At 54.3% G+C, this 14,894-nt stretch overlaps 5 protein-coding genes and 1 non-coding gene across 6 annotated transcripts; 3 read left to right on the forward strand and 3 right to left on the reverse strand.

Annotated features, from left to right (window-relative positions):
• Window positions 1-240: 240 nt before the first annotated feature.
• SPSK_11241 lies at window positions 241-312 on the forward strand. The gene has a single exon. It is a non-coding gene; the product is annotated as a tRNA-Cys (tRNA).
• A 4,285-nt stretch (window positions 313-4,597) lies between these two features.
• On the forward strand, window positions 4,598-5,256 carry SPSK_02761 (uncharacterized protein; the record flags this gene model as incomplete). The annotated part of the gene is made up of 2 exons (XM_016729627.1): window positions 4,598-4,666; window positions 4,744-5,256. The coding sequence occupies 2 exons, from the start codon at window positions 4,598-4,600 to the stop codon at window positions 5,254-5,256; spliced, it is 582 nt and encodes a 193-aa protein (XP_016588769.1).
• Window positions 5,257-6,638: 1,382 nt separating this feature from the next.
• On the reverse strand, window positions 6,639-7,529 carry SPSK_02686 (uncharacterized protein; the record flags this gene model as incomplete). Its single annotated transcript, XM_016729554.1, has 1 exon — window positions 6,639-7,529. The coding sequence occupies one exon, from the start codon at window positions 7,527-7,529 to the stop codon at window positions 6,639-6,641; it is 891 nt and encodes a 296-aa protein (XP_016588770.1).
• Window positions 7,530-8,078: 549 nt separating this feature from the next.
• On the reverse strand, window positions 8,079-10,778 carry SPSK_02229 (beta-mannosidase; the record flags this gene model as incomplete). The annotated part of the gene is made up of 1 exon (XM_016729102.1): window positions 8,079-10,778. The coding sequence occupies one exon, from the start codon at window positions 10,776-10,778 to the stop codon at window positions 8,079-8,081; it is 2,700 nt and encodes an 899-aa protein (XP_016588771.1).
• Window positions 10,779-11,458: 680 nt separating this feature from the next.
• Window positions 11,459-12,582, reverse strand: SPSK_02598 (uncharacterized protein; the record flags this gene model as incomplete). The annotated part of the gene is made up of 2 exons (XM_016729466.1): window positions 11,459-12,468; window positions 12,537-12,582. 2 exons carry the CDS (start codon window positions 12,580-12,582, stop codon window positions 11,459-11,461), a joined length of 1,056 nt encoding a protein of 351 aa, XP_016588772.1.
• Window positions 12,583-13,736: 1,154 nt separating this feature from the next.
• On the forward strand, window positions 13,737-14,890 carry SPSK_02585 (phytanoyl-CoA dioxygenase family protein; the record flags this gene model as incomplete). The annotated part of the gene is made up of 2 exons (XM_016729453.1): window positions 13,737-13,979; window positions 14,054-14,890. 2 exons carry the CDS (start codon window positions 13,737-13,739, stop codon window positions 14,888-14,890), a joined length of 1,080 nt encoding a protein of 359 aa, XP_016588773.1.
• Window positions 14,891-14,894: the final 4 nt, after the last annotated feature.

The following is a 14,894-nucleotide window of genomic DNA, read 5'->3' on the forward strand; positions in this document are numbered from 1 at the left end:
CCACAAGACCGCAGGGGTCTCCAGATTCAACTTGTTCGACAAGAGGTGGTGCATGATGGTCCATATGTTGTACGCACGCAGACTTACGTCGCCCAAACTCCAGGTCGTGCCCCAAACTCCACCATCTCCACTTGTAGTTCCTCAATTTGCCAATTTTTTGTCGCTGTGTTGTTGTCCCGCCTTTAAAAACCCGTCTAAGCACGCTCGCCGCCACAACCAGGCCCTGTTCTTCCACCTGCCGGACGTGTAGCTCAGTGGTAGAGCGAGGGATTGCAGATCCCTAGGTCGGGGTTTCGAATACCCCCGGGTCCTAATAGAGGCTGAACAGCAGTCGTTTTTTGCTGCTGACAGTGGTAGTTGCTTATTAGTTATTTTTTTTGCTTTCTTTCATTGCAAGTTACCAATCAACCAAGTTCATATCATGGTGTTGACTTGGATTATTCTATCATTTTTAACTGTTTAACTGTGGCTTGATTTTATAACTTAATTTTAATCTGATATATGCAGTAATGCGTTTTCTGTTTTAATAGAAAAATTTGTTGCTTTTTTTTTTCTTTTCTCGTATTAAAAGACACCGAACAGACTTTTATTTTATTTTAGTTTCTAAGTATTTATTTTCGAAAGAACAAATTGTAATTGAATGTTCCTAGGACAAATTTTTTTAAACAATGGCAAGCCGTCGCTTTATTCCAACCAGAGCATATCGCTCACTGTTTCTCACCTTCCACGTCTTGATCTTACCGCCCCCTTGGTTGCCATATTCGCCACAATTTCAGCCTCTCGTAGTTAGCAAAGACTCGTACACGCAATATACGAATATATGCGCCCGCGGCAGAAGACGTCGATGCAACGAGAGGCGTCTATTGAGTGACTTTGTTGGATCGCTCCCGATCCGTCCCATGTCCTTCGGGTAGTGTAATTATGCGCTGCTCACAGCCGACGTCCCCCTTGGCCCTTTTTCGTCGTCGCCTGATCCTTGATCTTCCCACTTTTGTTCCTGCATCGCGGCACTTCCGTTCAGCCTCATGGTATCGACCATCCAACCAGAATCGCAGAAGGAAGGATCTTGGAGCGCGCTGCGCTTCTGACACGTTTAGATCCCTCGTGTTTCTGACGTCTCTTCCTTCTCTAGTGCGATTTCGAGGTTCTCTCAATTAGTCCCACCCGACAAAGTATATATTTTCTCAGGGGAAATACGAAATTGCATGTGATCGTGCATGGGATCCCATCACGGTTGCAAAGTCAGCCTTTTGCTCTGACAGGAATCGCAGGAACTTGGCCTCTCCTGGACATGCTGACAGGCTTTTGCATTTTAATCCCTAACTACCGTGTTGTGTTGTCGGCAGGTACGCTGTATTGCCCACTGGATCACGATCTCGTCAAGCGCTGAATTTGACACATGCTCCCCTGCTGCCACTGGGAATGCCTGGCCCCGGGCTGAGCCTCGTGCCACTGCCAGGGTCTGCCCCTTCTGTTTGCTCGACATCTGGGGCCATCTTCCTATTTCTTGGCTTCCCGGGCTCCCTCCTTCCTTCCCCAGGTAGTATCTTACCTTCGGTCCCGCTCTATTGGCTCTCCCAGTGCCGCACCTCCTGCACACTTCTGCACTTTCTTTGCAAGATGGCTGCCCTGTAGCATTTCGGCCTCTCCCCCGTGTCTCGCATTCCTTCCACTTGTCCTTCCTTTCCTGTTTTGTCCTCGTCCATCAGAAGCTAGATTCAGCCCTACGTAGGGCTGACCTGCGAAGGGAAATGATGCCCGTGGTGCTAGAAACTCGTTTGGTCAAGATGGATTGGTCTCGACCTCGATCTCGACTTAGGTCTCGTGTTGATAGTTTCCCGTTTCTCCGTTTCCTTGTCGGGCTCCATTTTGACATGCTGCACTGCATTCGCATTCCTCGGCCGGCGGCCATGTTGTTTACCCGTACCGGCGCATCATGGACGTTCGCAACTTTCGTTCTGCTCCGGGCACCGCCTCACGTGCTGACCTTGTGGCCGTGCTCTTTCTATTTTCTGTTCGGCTCTTCGCTTTTCCGTAGCTGTTCTTCTGTTCCCCTGCCGTCCATTGTATCTTTTCCAGTTAGAGTCAGGGCTTTGCGCTCACACGTCCTGGCATCATCACTAAAATCTCACTGCAGGGTCTTTGTGTCGCTTGTCGGCCAATTTCTGCCTCTTTCCTCTCGTCCCTCTTGCTTATCCCGCAGTTCCGGTCCTTTTCTTGTCGTCCTACTTCTATTGTTTGTTACTGCCAGTGTCTATCCCTGCTAGCGTTTTGTTGTAGATTTCGCATTGCCACTTTCCTGTCAACAAGTATCGCGATGATTTACTTATTTCTGCCAGTTCACTGTTCCTTATTTTTGCTTCGGAATTGACATGTTCCGAGACCTGCGAACGCCTGCGCCGCACTGGATCCCAGCAAGTCGGTACGCTGTGGCGCGTCCCCATGTCCGCGGAAGGATTTCCACTGCATCCATCGCTTCCGCCGTACTTTTGCGCCTTGTTAAGGCAGCCCAAAACGTGGACCAAAAGAAGCAAAAACGGATCGACCGGAGTTTGTGCTCTGAGCGTCGTAATACGTCTGTTAACTACGCCATCCGTCTTGAAAAAAAAACGTACAGTAGTTACATCGGCGGAGCGCGCCCAATGTCTTGGAATCACAGTTCTAGCGGGGCGGCATGCCCGTACTCCGTAGTTCTTCATCTAGAAATTTTGAATACGTAACGAACGCTCAAGGACGTACTTCCGTCGGTTAATGACAGATTCAATTGCCACTCAACGACACAGACGCCCGTCAAGCACTCGTTTTTGTATCTTAGCTCACCCGTAGCGGCTCTAATAAAGTCCCTTCCGAAGCCACCGAAAGCCACCCGATGATCCCTAAATTGTCTGGAAGACGATGATTACAGAAGATGGTGACTGTTCCCAAACAGGAAATACGGTGGTCTACTTTCTAGTTCGCCTGGTCACATTCTGTCCCGTGGATGATGCTGTGTTTTTATTTTGCCGTCCGTTGGCTGTTCTAGGCTGTTACGCAGAAATAAATCATGCCGAAACTGTAGAATGCCATCCTCTCCCGACACAAGTGAATACTTCGTAAACCAGTCAAAAACTAGCTAAGGTTTACTAGAATCTAACAAAGCCAGGACCAGAAGGAGAGGTAGGTCTTAACCTTAACAGAACCACCATTGTCTTTAATCACCGTCCTTCCAGCGTATTCTGTTCAAGGCCGATCGTAAACGCCGTTCTGGCAAGGTGACCCTTTGCACGTCATTGTCAGCAAAGGGAAACGGCATTTGCCAGGTGACAGCCGAAAGTGAGGAAGAGAAACGGAGAGGCAAGAGATAGAGAGCGGAAATCCCACTTTTATTTACCACACCCTCTCTCTACTCCGTGCCCCTTGTACCTGCGCGTAGCTTTCAAGCCACGGCGTTCTTGCGGCGCTCCCAACCTCTTTTCTTCGACTGTTTTTCTTACTGATGACCCGCTCGCTCACCAAAATCTCGTGTAAGATCAGACATCGGCTCTGATTGGCCCATACACGCGGCTGTTAGATACATGCAACGTTCTCCAACGACACCATTTTGTGCCTCTTCTCTCATGCTTACCGTCTTCGCGGACCGTACGAATATGGATCACCCTCCCACCCCTGCTTTACCACGTACCTGGGATAAAGATGGAGGTGAGAATCGGTATTTCGCTTTTTTTTTTTCTCAGTCCTGGTTTATATATGTGGATTTGTTGTCTTAGCTGATATTCTTCCATCCCAATTTTCTGCATACATATCCTTTCTTTGCCCTATTGAACCTGCTTTTGATTTTAAAACAAGGTGTTTTCTTTTCCATGTTTATTTTTAAAAGAAGAAGACGAAAAAGGAGAGAAAAACTGCCTTGACAATTCAGCCCTCTCCCTCTCATCCTTCATCTCCATATTACTCTTCTGCCGTGAGCATAATCACAACGTCAACGCCCCTCCTCCTTCGCCCCTCCAAGACACCGTCTTCTTCGTCGTCCTTACGAGAGACATCGTCAAATCGTCATCCTAAAAAGACACATATAACAATGGACAAGGTCTCGTTCCCCAGCGTCGAACTGTGTTGGAGAATTGCCATCACGTTTTCCGTTTCCTGACACAGTCCATCGCTGCTTCTTTTGCTTCGGTTCGCTCTTTCTGCTCATTTTTGGTTCTTGCTGTTTTTCATTCTCCCAACTTCGTTTAATATTCATTCTTCAGATTCATTTCTCTTCGTTCGTCCCTCTAGTTTCTGTTTTCCCTTTATTATTGCGGCCTGCCTTTTCCATACTGCACCTTTGTTTCCTTGCTTTCGAAGTACACGTTGGGCTTTCGCACGGCATCGACAGATCCCTTATCCAGTCTTTGCTTCCTTATTTCTTCGGGTGCTATTACTTTTCATCTCATTGTCTTTTATTTACATCCACAAGCCCAGCCGTCCGGTCGTTTGAGGCCAAGCTACTCAAAGCACGGCAGACAGCGATCCAAGTCCGTGCCTCTTGGTTCTCGCGTGGACCCCATCGACGACCACAAGCTCCCGTTACATTCCCGTCGCGACCAGCACACTCTTCCAAACCCGGCCCAAGGCCATGTCTTCGCGGTCTAGCAAGTCCGGTGGCTCTGGCAGCTCCGGAAGCTGCAAGTTCAGAACATCGCATGTATGTTTTTCACCTCGTGCTCGCTTGGTTTGTTCTGTTTACTAACGCGGAACCTTCATTAGAAAACAATGAAACAGCTCATAGACTCCCTCACCACCCACCGCGTCAACACTCTCACCGAGCTCCGCCGCATCGAACAGATCGCCGCCACCTGTGAAAATGAGGCCGACGCCCGTGCCTTCCAGGAACCGATGACCAGTGCCTGGCTCTACTATGTGAACAGCAACCAGTTCTTGACCGAACTGCGCGGGCTGACGCCCAACTACCCGTTTAGCGGAGACGTTCTGGCCGACGCCCAGCAGCGTGTGCTCAGTGACCCCCTGAGCAACCGAAGCTGGAACATGGCGTGGCTGTGTTTGTCCAAGATTCGCAACGACGGGCTGATTCCGCTATACGCCGTGGCCGAGGCCAATAAACCGGAGATGTGGGGTTCCTATGACGCCTGCGGCGAGTCTGGTGATGGTAGCTGCGAGGTCTACCAGCCACAGCCGGAAGAGCTCGCGCAGTTGGCACAGTGTTTCGAGTACGAGTGGACAAAGGCAGTGACGACGTTGCTGCGGCACTGGTCGACGCCACCGACGTGGTATTGATGTGCAAAGGGGATGAAGTGGGTGAAAAAAATAAAATGTAAGAGATGTCGAGACGGTAACATGTCGGATGTTGATCGGTTATAATGTAACGTAGCCTTTTGTGGTCTGCGTCGGTGAGCAATCGCGTCTCTGTGGCATCTCTTCCATCTTTTCTTCGGCTCTTTTTCAATAGTCTTGGCATCAGCGTGGTCGTGGTCTGTCGTGGATCGGCCTCTTTCGGTATCATGGCGTCGGTGGGAGGACTGCTTTTGTTGCGTACAGCCGGAGTTGTGTCGTTCAGCGTGGAGCTTTAGGTATTGATATCATCTTGGTTTGTTGTTAGATCTGCATTTCCCCCCGTTTCTGCGTGTTTTTCATCTCAGCTTGTTTTTGTTGCTTCTTTCTACTTTTCTTCCTGTTCCCAGTGACATTGTCAGCGGCATATAGATTCGAGGTTGGAATCAGAATTATTGGGGAAGGGAAGGCCATAGATAATGTGGGCAGATGTGGTGGGCGGGACCTACTACAAACACACAATAAAATAACATAGACCGTTCTATACCGATAGGACGTAATGTGGCCATGTCGAAAGATGTAGTAAATGCGAAGCTGCCAACAGAGGCCTCACTAACCTTCCATTATTTCTAGAGCCATGTGATAGTTTGATATGCTACCTTTTGTTCCATCTCGACGGTGGTATTACCCACAGATCAATATAACTATCAGGCACGAAATACTCAATCTTAACCGTGATACGAATATTGCAAGAACCACGTCGTAAAATATTTTTTAAGTGTCGAAAGTCTGTTTCCTCTGTGATCTCGCCATGTCGTAGATTGCTTGTCGCTGTCATTGTTCTTAGAGTTGAGAATTCTCCCGTTTCATAGAACTAGAGATGCATGATTCAGTCAATATGGTTTTGAGTTGGTTCACTTTTGAGACAATACACGTCCTTCCCCACAATCAAACGGATGCCGGCGAGTAGTATCAATTCAAGTATTCCGGGTCGAGGCTTGGTTTGCAGTCGAGTACTTTGGCGCTTAGTTTTGTCTCGGCACATTGAATATGGCAGTAAATCCAAGTAAACTCTCCAGATGACTTTCACGTACAGTTTCGACGCACAACCGCCTGTCAACAGGAGAACCTGGCCATACTGGTGTTAAGGAAAGATTTTGAAGGAAGTCGAGAGCGCTTAGAAATGTCTCTATATTAATACCTGGTCTATTTGGAAAGCAAAAGGGGAATCTATGCATATAATGCGTCTAAATGTCTAACCACTTGTAACATGTGCTTGCCACCGTCTACGGTATTATTTTATTAGTAAATGATGGAAACAACCAACCGCCGTACAACTCTCGGCACTTGTGACACACAATTGTCACACACAACGGCTCATATGTCTCCTACGTCGTATCTGCCTTCTTGGCTGGCCAGATCAGCCAGGCGACAGCAATGGCCACCTTCAGGGCAGCGGCAATCCACAGGGCGCCCGGCATGCCCGCACTGCTGCGCTGCAGCCAACCACCGGCAATGCCGCCCACGAGAGTCAAGACGGCCGCGGCGATGCGGCGGTTGCGCTTTGCGTTGGTGCGGACGGACACGAACAACTTTGGGTCCGAGAAGAGGTCGCAGTAGAGCGAGGTCAGGACGTTGGTGGGGACCTCGCCGTAGCCGAGGACGCGGCTGGTGTAGATCTGGCCGCCAAACTGGAACGCCAGCAGCGCAACGGGGCACAAGATGACGTAGTCGTTGGCCTGGGCTTCGCGGAGGGCCGACTCGGCGACGGTGCTGAGGCGGGAGTCGGCGAACGCAGGGATGACGGAGGCCTGGGCGAGGGCGGCGGCGAGGATCACAAAGACGGCCTGGAGGAGGCAGGTGACAAAGAGGATGATCTTGCGCTGCTGCGAGCCCAGGCGGCGGAACTGCGAGAAGGCCAGCGCGCCTAACTGGAAGCAGGCGATGGACACAAGGGCCTTGAGCCAGAGACGCGGCTGGCCGGCTGGTAGGTGCGAGGCGCCGAGGGCCAAAAAGATGGTGTTGCCGGTCTGCATGCTGACAAAGACGCCAGCGGCGTTGAAGGCGACGCTGTCGGACAGGCCAGACACGAGGCAGTAGAGGAGGAGAGAAACATAGGCGTAGGAGAGGTCGATCTCGTCGGTGAGGGATGACTTGGTCGAGGGAGGTACGCTGGCCTTCTGGGCCTCGGTCGGGGAATGCGCCTCGAGGTCGGAGGAGGTCATTGCGTTTGAGTTTGAGTCAGGCGCCGTCGCGGGCGCCGGCAACTTGTCGCCCATCGTGTGTGTATGACGAGACAAAAGAAGGAATTTGTGTATGGCAAGATTTGAGATATGCAGATGGCGCAGAAGAGTGGCACGTGTCTTTGGCACACAATGGGTGCCGGTAAACACGACCTACAGTACTCGAGAAGAAAGGAGGGTGGGCGTTTAAAGGATGCTGGAATATGAAAATATGTCGTGGAATCAGCAAGATTAAAGGAGCGAAATAATTACCGAGGAACATAAGAATCTACAAAATGTCGCAAGGAGTCACGATTTTCTTTTATCTGTTTGGTCGCATTTCGGAGTACTCCGAGCAGTCGGGTCGTTCTTGCGCTTTGCGGAGAGTCACATGATATGACGTGACGATCTTGACTGTTTTGTTCACTGGGACTCCATTGCAGCTCCGCCGCTAGCGCTGTTGTGTTTGCTAATGCCAACCGCAAAGTCGCTAAGCTTAATTTTTTGCCGAATTTGGTTTCTTTGGCCACTCTAATTCCCCTGAACCAATGACACCAACGCGATTGTGACATGTCAACAAAAGGAAATGCCAACATTGTCTTGGCCCTATTTTCCCACCTCCCAGTCTGCGAGGAAACGCGCCTTGACCTCCCTCCCATTCAAGCCTGACACTCCAACTGTGATTGCCTGTCCCGGCATCAGGTCGAACATGTTGTCCTCCCAGCGCGGTTCAAAGGAGTCGTGGGCCTCCTTGCCATCATAGACAGGCTCAAGCCAGACGCCCTTGAGAGGCTGGTTGGCGACGACAGTGACGTGGGCGTCGACTTGGCCTTTATTCTTGCCATCCTTGGCATCCTTGACATGCGCCACCTTGACGTCCAACTTGGTGTCGTTGGGCCACTCGAGGTAGCGGTACGGCTCGGGCCAGTCGACATAGCGGGCGACGACATTGCCTTTGGCGTCCTTGAGCGACAGCTCCAAAATGATCAGACTGTCCTTGTTCCACGACGGCTGGGCAGCGAGGGTGCCGAGTTCGTTGTTCTGGCCGGGAAGGAGAGTGACCTTGCGGTCGGCGTCGGCCGCGGGGAGCTGTGACCACGCGTCTGCCCAAAAGTCGTACGCCTGGAGGGAGAGCGTCAACTCGGCGGCGGAGGCGGCCGTGTTGTGCGCAAAGAGGGCAAACGAGGGCGGCGCGGACGCCGCGAGAGGGTTGTCCTCGTCCACGAAACGCGAACCGGGCGTGCGCTCCGACGCGACCGAGATGGGCGCATAGAGGCGGCGGACCATGTACCACGCGGGCTTGGGGCGCACAAAGTAGTCGACGAGCGACCACGAGGTGCAGGGGTAGTCGTCGTTGAGCTGCCAGATGATGGAGCCGGCACAGCGTGCCTTGCTGACCCCCGACGGGGACCGCCCGCCAAACATCCGCTTCCAGTCCCGCAGCGCATACTGGTACGCCTCGGCCTGCATGAGCTGCGACGCGTAGGCAAAGTTCGCGAGCGTGGACGTGTCGTACCGGACGTTCTCGGCCAGGTAGCGCGCGATGCGCGTGTGCGCGCCGTGGCCCTTGTTGTGGCAGTCGATAAGGCGCGACTGCGCGTGGCGGCCCTCGCCCTTTTGGCCCGTGCGCGGCGCAAAGTAGTCAATTGTGCGCTGGACGGGGAAGCCGTGCATGCCAAACTCGGAGACGAAGCGGCCGGCCAGCTGCTTGTACTCCTGATACGGCTTCTGGTTGCCGTGCCAGACATCCCACTGATGAACGTCGCCTCTCGTCAGGTCGTTGGCGTCGAGGCCGCCCGGGCTCCACGGCGAGTTGGCCCAGTAAAACGTCTCGGGGCACAGACGAGCGGCCAGCTTGGGCAGAATGTCGAGGTAGATGGTGCGCTGCGGAAAGGCGCCGCCCGCCGGATAGGGCCCGCGGACGTCGCTGTGGTCGTACGCGACCTTTTCCCAGTCGAGCAGCATAAAGTCTTCGTTGCCGCCGCAGAGAATGGCGAGCGACGCGCGGCTGCGGAGGCGCATCGTCTGGGCTTCGGCTTCTTTTGTGAAACTCTTGAGGAACGACCCGTGGACCGGCAGGTTCGTGCACGCAAAGCCGTAGTCGTGCCACACCAGCAGGCCCAGCTCGTCGCAGGCATCGAAGAAGTCGTCGGACTCGTAGATGCCGCCGCCCCAGACGCGCAGCATGTTCATGTGCGCGTCGCGGGCGTTCTGCACCCAGTCAAAGTAGCGCTGGCGCGTGATGGTCGGCAGCAGTGTGTCGGCGGGGATCCAGTTGCCGCCCTGGGCGAAAATGTCCCGGTCGTTGACGCGGACCATAAACGTCGAGCCGGGCTCGCCGTCGGCCAGCGGTTCCTGCTGGACCGTGATGGTGCGGACGCCGAAGCGGGTTGTGTGGGTGTCCTGGCTGCCATTGCCACCAAGCGTCACCTCCAACACGTGCAGGTGCTGCTCGCCTTGGCCGTTGGGCCACCACAGCTGCGGGTCTTTGAGGTCGAACGTGGCCGTGGCCGACTGCAGGTTGCTGGAGAAGGTGACGGTCGACTGGGCCAATTCCTTGCCAGCCGGGTCGACGACACGGACATTGGCGGTCTCCTCGCTGCCGTCACCCACGACAGAGACCGTGACGGCCACCGTGGCTGACGTGTGGTCCGCAAACAGGCTGGTCGTGCGCACATAGACGCTGTCAATGCGGTGTTTGTAGGTGTCCAGATACACAGGCAAGTACGGGCCCGCCGTCACCACGATCGGGCCCCAGTCCCAGCCCCAGTGGTACTGCGCCTTGCGGATGTGGTTGCGGCGCGCGTCGCGGAAGAGGGCCGGGCGCACGCCGTACTGGTCCTCGAGCGCGGCGCCTCTTTTGTAGGGGCTTTCAAAGAGGATGTGTACTGTATTGGTTTTGCCCCCCTTGTGGATCACATCCTTCACAGACACACGCTGCGGCAGAAACATGTTGTCGCTCGAGAGGATGACGGTGCCGTTGAGGGTCACCGTGGCAAACGTGTCGAGGCCCTCAAACACGAGGTCCACCTCGTCCCCTGCTTCTGGCGACGCAGTGAACACGGCCTGGTACTCCCAGTCGGCGTGGCCCGCCCACTGCGTCAGGCGCTCGTTCTCGCCAATGTTGACGTCGTGGATCACGCCGGTTGCCTGCAACTCCATCTGCACGATCGACGGAAACGACGCCACGTCCGCCCACTGCGAGAGGAACGGTGTCTTGTCCAAGACGGAAACGGCCTCGCCATGGTCGTTTGTGCTGGCCAGGCGCCACTGCCACGCCGTAATGTCGGTTCTGGTATGAGTCATGATGCGGTGGCGGTTGCGTTCTTGTTCTGGTGGTGTTGTGATAGTGTGAATTTGAGCAACACGTCCAAGCAAGTTGAAGTTTGAATTCGTTGACACAAGACGTACTGTGCCGTTGGAGTTCTATATTTAAGGAAACATAGAGCTGTCTGGGTATACCACGGGACGAATTGGCAGGATAGGAAAGCAGACGAGAACTGAAAAAGCTTCCCCGATCATCGCAGTTACGAATCGGGACATTCGTTTGTCGTATCACATCTTGGCCCATCGTCTTTCGGTAAGCTCTGCATCACAGAAAGGGATCTTGCGGGGTAGCTCCGAGGATCTTCCTTGCTAGAGTTGGCGACGTTGTCAAACGTTCTTTTCTTCGTTTTCAAAGCAAACGGAAGTCCAACCGACGAGGGGCAATCATTGTGGTCCACGGACTCGATGTGATCCTAATTGCATCGGTTTGTCGGTTTCCGCTGAACCGATGTAAGACACTTCAGCCCCGCCGTAAAATAGCGTGACCACCGTGGGTTCCAAACGAAAGGGGAAATTCCCGTGTAAGTCGGCAAAAACGTCGGAAAGAGATGCAAATGCAGACTCCAAATCCAACCGACATGTCGTCTCACACACTTGTGCACTTAATTCTTGTATCTTGACTCGTGAATTCTAGACGGTCTATCTACCTTCGGCCTTTTCTACTCCACTGCCAGCGGTGCACCGCCTTGGTCGGCCGAGGTCAACAGAGCCTCCAGAATAGCAAGATCCTTCAATGCCTCCTCGGCGCTCTGGCGCGGGTCGACGGCACCCTTGGCGAGGCTGGCACCAAAGGCCACAACTTCGGGCTTGACGCCGGAGGAGAAGGAGAACTCCTTCTTGTCCTCCTTTTTGTTACCGCCCGCAGCCTCCACCCATGTGCTCGTCACTGCAGTGGGCGTCAGTGTCACAGCACCCTTCGTCGTGACGACCTCAATTTCAAAGGCCGACTTGAACTCCGTCCCAAAGGACACACAGAACGTGCCGATGGCGCCTTTGTCCGTCGCCAGGATGGACTGCACTGTGTCGACCGGGGCCAGCTTCGGTTGTAGCAGCGTCGTAAAGGCGGACACCTTGGCAATGTCGTGTTTCGCAGCAGTCGCCCCCAAGAGGTGCCGCAGGCCAGCGATAAAGTGCACACCGCCGTCCAGCAGGAAGCCGCCCTGGTACCCGGGCACCTTGCGCCACTCTGTATTAAAGAATTTGTCGTCGTCGCCAATCAGCGTGTTCATCGTCATGTGAAACGTCGTGACCTCGCCGCCCATCTGGCCGACGCGCGCCGCGGCGTACTGAATCACCTCCAAGAAGCGAAAGTTTTCGGCGACAGCCCAAAGGGGTAGCGTCGCTTTGCTGTGGCTGGCAATCAACGCTTTGGCAGCCGCGACGTCCTTGGCAATGGGCTTCTCGCTCAGAACATGCTTGCCGGCGGCCAGTGCCTGGCGGATCACTGCTGGCTGCACCAAAATGGGCAGGCAGACAATCACGGCGCCAATGTCGGCGCGCGCCAGCAGGTCCGTCAACGACTTGCCTGTGGTGGCCGGGCTGTCGTAGTAGACGTCGGGCTTCGGGCCATGCGTGGCCGCCGCAGCCAAAGCTTCTGCCGACACCTTGGATCGTGAGTAGACGGCGCCGAGTGTTAGGCTTTCGGCGGCCTCGACGGCAGGGAGGTGCTCTACACTGGGTTAGTGGGAGGCGAGGACCTGCAAGCAAAAGGCTGGCTTCTGAAGATTTCTTGCTTACCCTCCTTGGCAAAGATGCCGGCTCCAAGCAACGCGACAACAGTCATGGTGAAGCACGGTGTGATGAAGTGAAAGTCGGCTGTCAAAGTTGTTAGGGATGGTAAAGTTGTTCACGTCGTCGAGGCTGAGTTGTCTGGCTGAACTTGGAGAAAATAGGAAGACGATGGAAATATCGAGAATGAAGGCAAACAGCAATGCTCCAATACAAATGCAGCCCCGACCGCCTGCTACCGAAGCTCTGGTACGTAATTATGTTGTACTTTCCAATATTCTGATTTTGGCTTCGTCTGTCCCGCATTTCGGTCGCGCCAACACTCCATTCCCACGGCCATCCGCCGCGTGTCCCCAAAATAAACCGATGTCGGTTCCTCGAAGTTCGTGCGACCGTAACTGATAACTGAACCCTGAAGCCGGCACGCGACAGACAGACCATTCATTGCCTTTGTACAGTATACGTACCCAGACACCTTAGTTACCATCCGTCTCGTGCGTCTTGCCTCATCCGAAGTGCGGAGGATCGACGGCATCTGGCCACAGGTTTGTGTAAAAGACAATGGTGTCATCCAGTCCGTGTCTCGGTTTATCGCTTCGGAGTGTCGCTTCGGGGGACCATCCGACGCTATTCTGAGGTGACTAGCGCGTCCTTGATGGCTGTCTGCAGCGGACTTGGCACGCTTGTTTTGTAAGTCTTTAGCGTCATACCTACCTTCCAATAGAAGTAAACACCCCTGAATCCGTGGCCTTCGGAGTATCGCGTCCACCTGCCGACGATTCGCTGTTGAGACACAACCTGCATCGTCTCCTACCGAGTCAGTTGACGATGATCCACCTCCATCTCCCTAGATTATTTTACCGGATACTCGACCGCGGGAGCTGTGGGATGGACAGGGTAGAAGGCCGACACAGCCATGACTGGGAAAGTATGGTGATTTGGCCACCTCTCTTTTCTTGTTGATCTGACTTTTGTTGCGTTGAAGGTCATCAACAACAAAAGCAACAAGGAATCGCACTGCAGTTCTCACTCTATCTATCGCCACGTCGACTAACATAAATACAAACGGCGTCGCGGGCAGTCATCGTGTCAAGTTGGTTCGGAGTTCAGCGACATCAGACAGCTTAGCAAAATAATACACAAATACACAGCACCACTAAAACTCAACCAAACTCCACGCCGCATCGTCTGCATCTACCTACTACCGTCATGCATTCCGCTTCCGCCTCGTTTGATTTCCAGGAGCCGACCGTGGTCCGGCTCTCCGACGAAGAGCGCACAACCGGCCGTATCACTCTCGAGAACATTGGCATTGCCGTGTCCGCCATGCACCGTGACGGTCTCGTCGTACTTGAAAATGCCGTCAACACCGCCCACATGGACGCCATCAACGCCATTCTCGTGAAAGACGCCGAAGAAATGGCCAAGATGGACTCAACTCACTTTAATGGGGTTTGTACTCCCACCTGCATCTGTATTCATTTTGAATGTGCAACCCCACATACTAATCTGCCCTTGAGGACCAGAACTCCGTCGACGGCCGCCCGACTGGCAACATGTCCCAGGGCCCCCCACTCGAGCCCGAGCTGCTCTTTGACGACATCTGGGCTAACGTGCCCGCAGCGGCCGTTCTCTCCGCTGTCCTCGGCCCCAAGCCGCACGTCAACTATGTCAATGGAAATACGGCGCTCGGCGGCTTTGGCGACGCCCGCCAGCGAGTGCATGCCGACTTGTTCTTCAACCATGCCCAGTTCCCGTTTGCCGTCGTGGCCAACTACTATTTGGAGCATGTGTCCCCGGCGAACGGCTCCACCGAACTGTGGCTTGGCTCGCACCGCGACACCTCGTTCCTCGACCACCGCAACTGCCACCCCGAGCGCGCCGACACGCCGCCGAGCGACACAGACACAAACACAGGCGCCAAAACGAAGGAGGGGGCTACCGCCAAGGGCGCAGACTTTGGCATCCGCGACGAGCGCCTCGAGGCCCGCCGCAAGCACGCCCCACCCATGCAGCCGACCATCAAGAAAGGCTCGGTCGTGCTGCGCGACCTGCGCCTGTGGCACGCTGGACTGGCCAACCCGGCCACCGACCCGCGCATCATGCTGGCCTTTGTGCACACGCCCTGGTGGTATGCCTGTCCCGCGCGGGTTGTGCTGCCGGCATCGTGCCAGGCCAAGGTCGACAGCTGGGCGGCCCGTTTGCTGCATCCGGTGCAGTACGACGCACACTTTGTGCCGGCCAGCCTCGACCACCGAAAGGTCAAGTTCGACCCCAACTTTAGCAGCGCCAACAAGGGCTACCTGTCGATGCTGCCGCCGCATCTAGGCTCGGGCTATGTCGATGACGTGAGCAAGTATTAGGCAT

The sequence above is a fragment of the Sporothrix schenckii genome (assembly GCF_000961545.1).
Source record: "Sporothrix schenckii 1099-18 chromosome Unknown Cont43, whole genome shotgun sequence".
Classification (NCBI taxonomy): Eukaryota; Fungi; Ascomycota; class Sordariomycetes; order Ophiostomatales; family Ophiostomataceae; genus Sporothrix; species Sporothrix schenckii.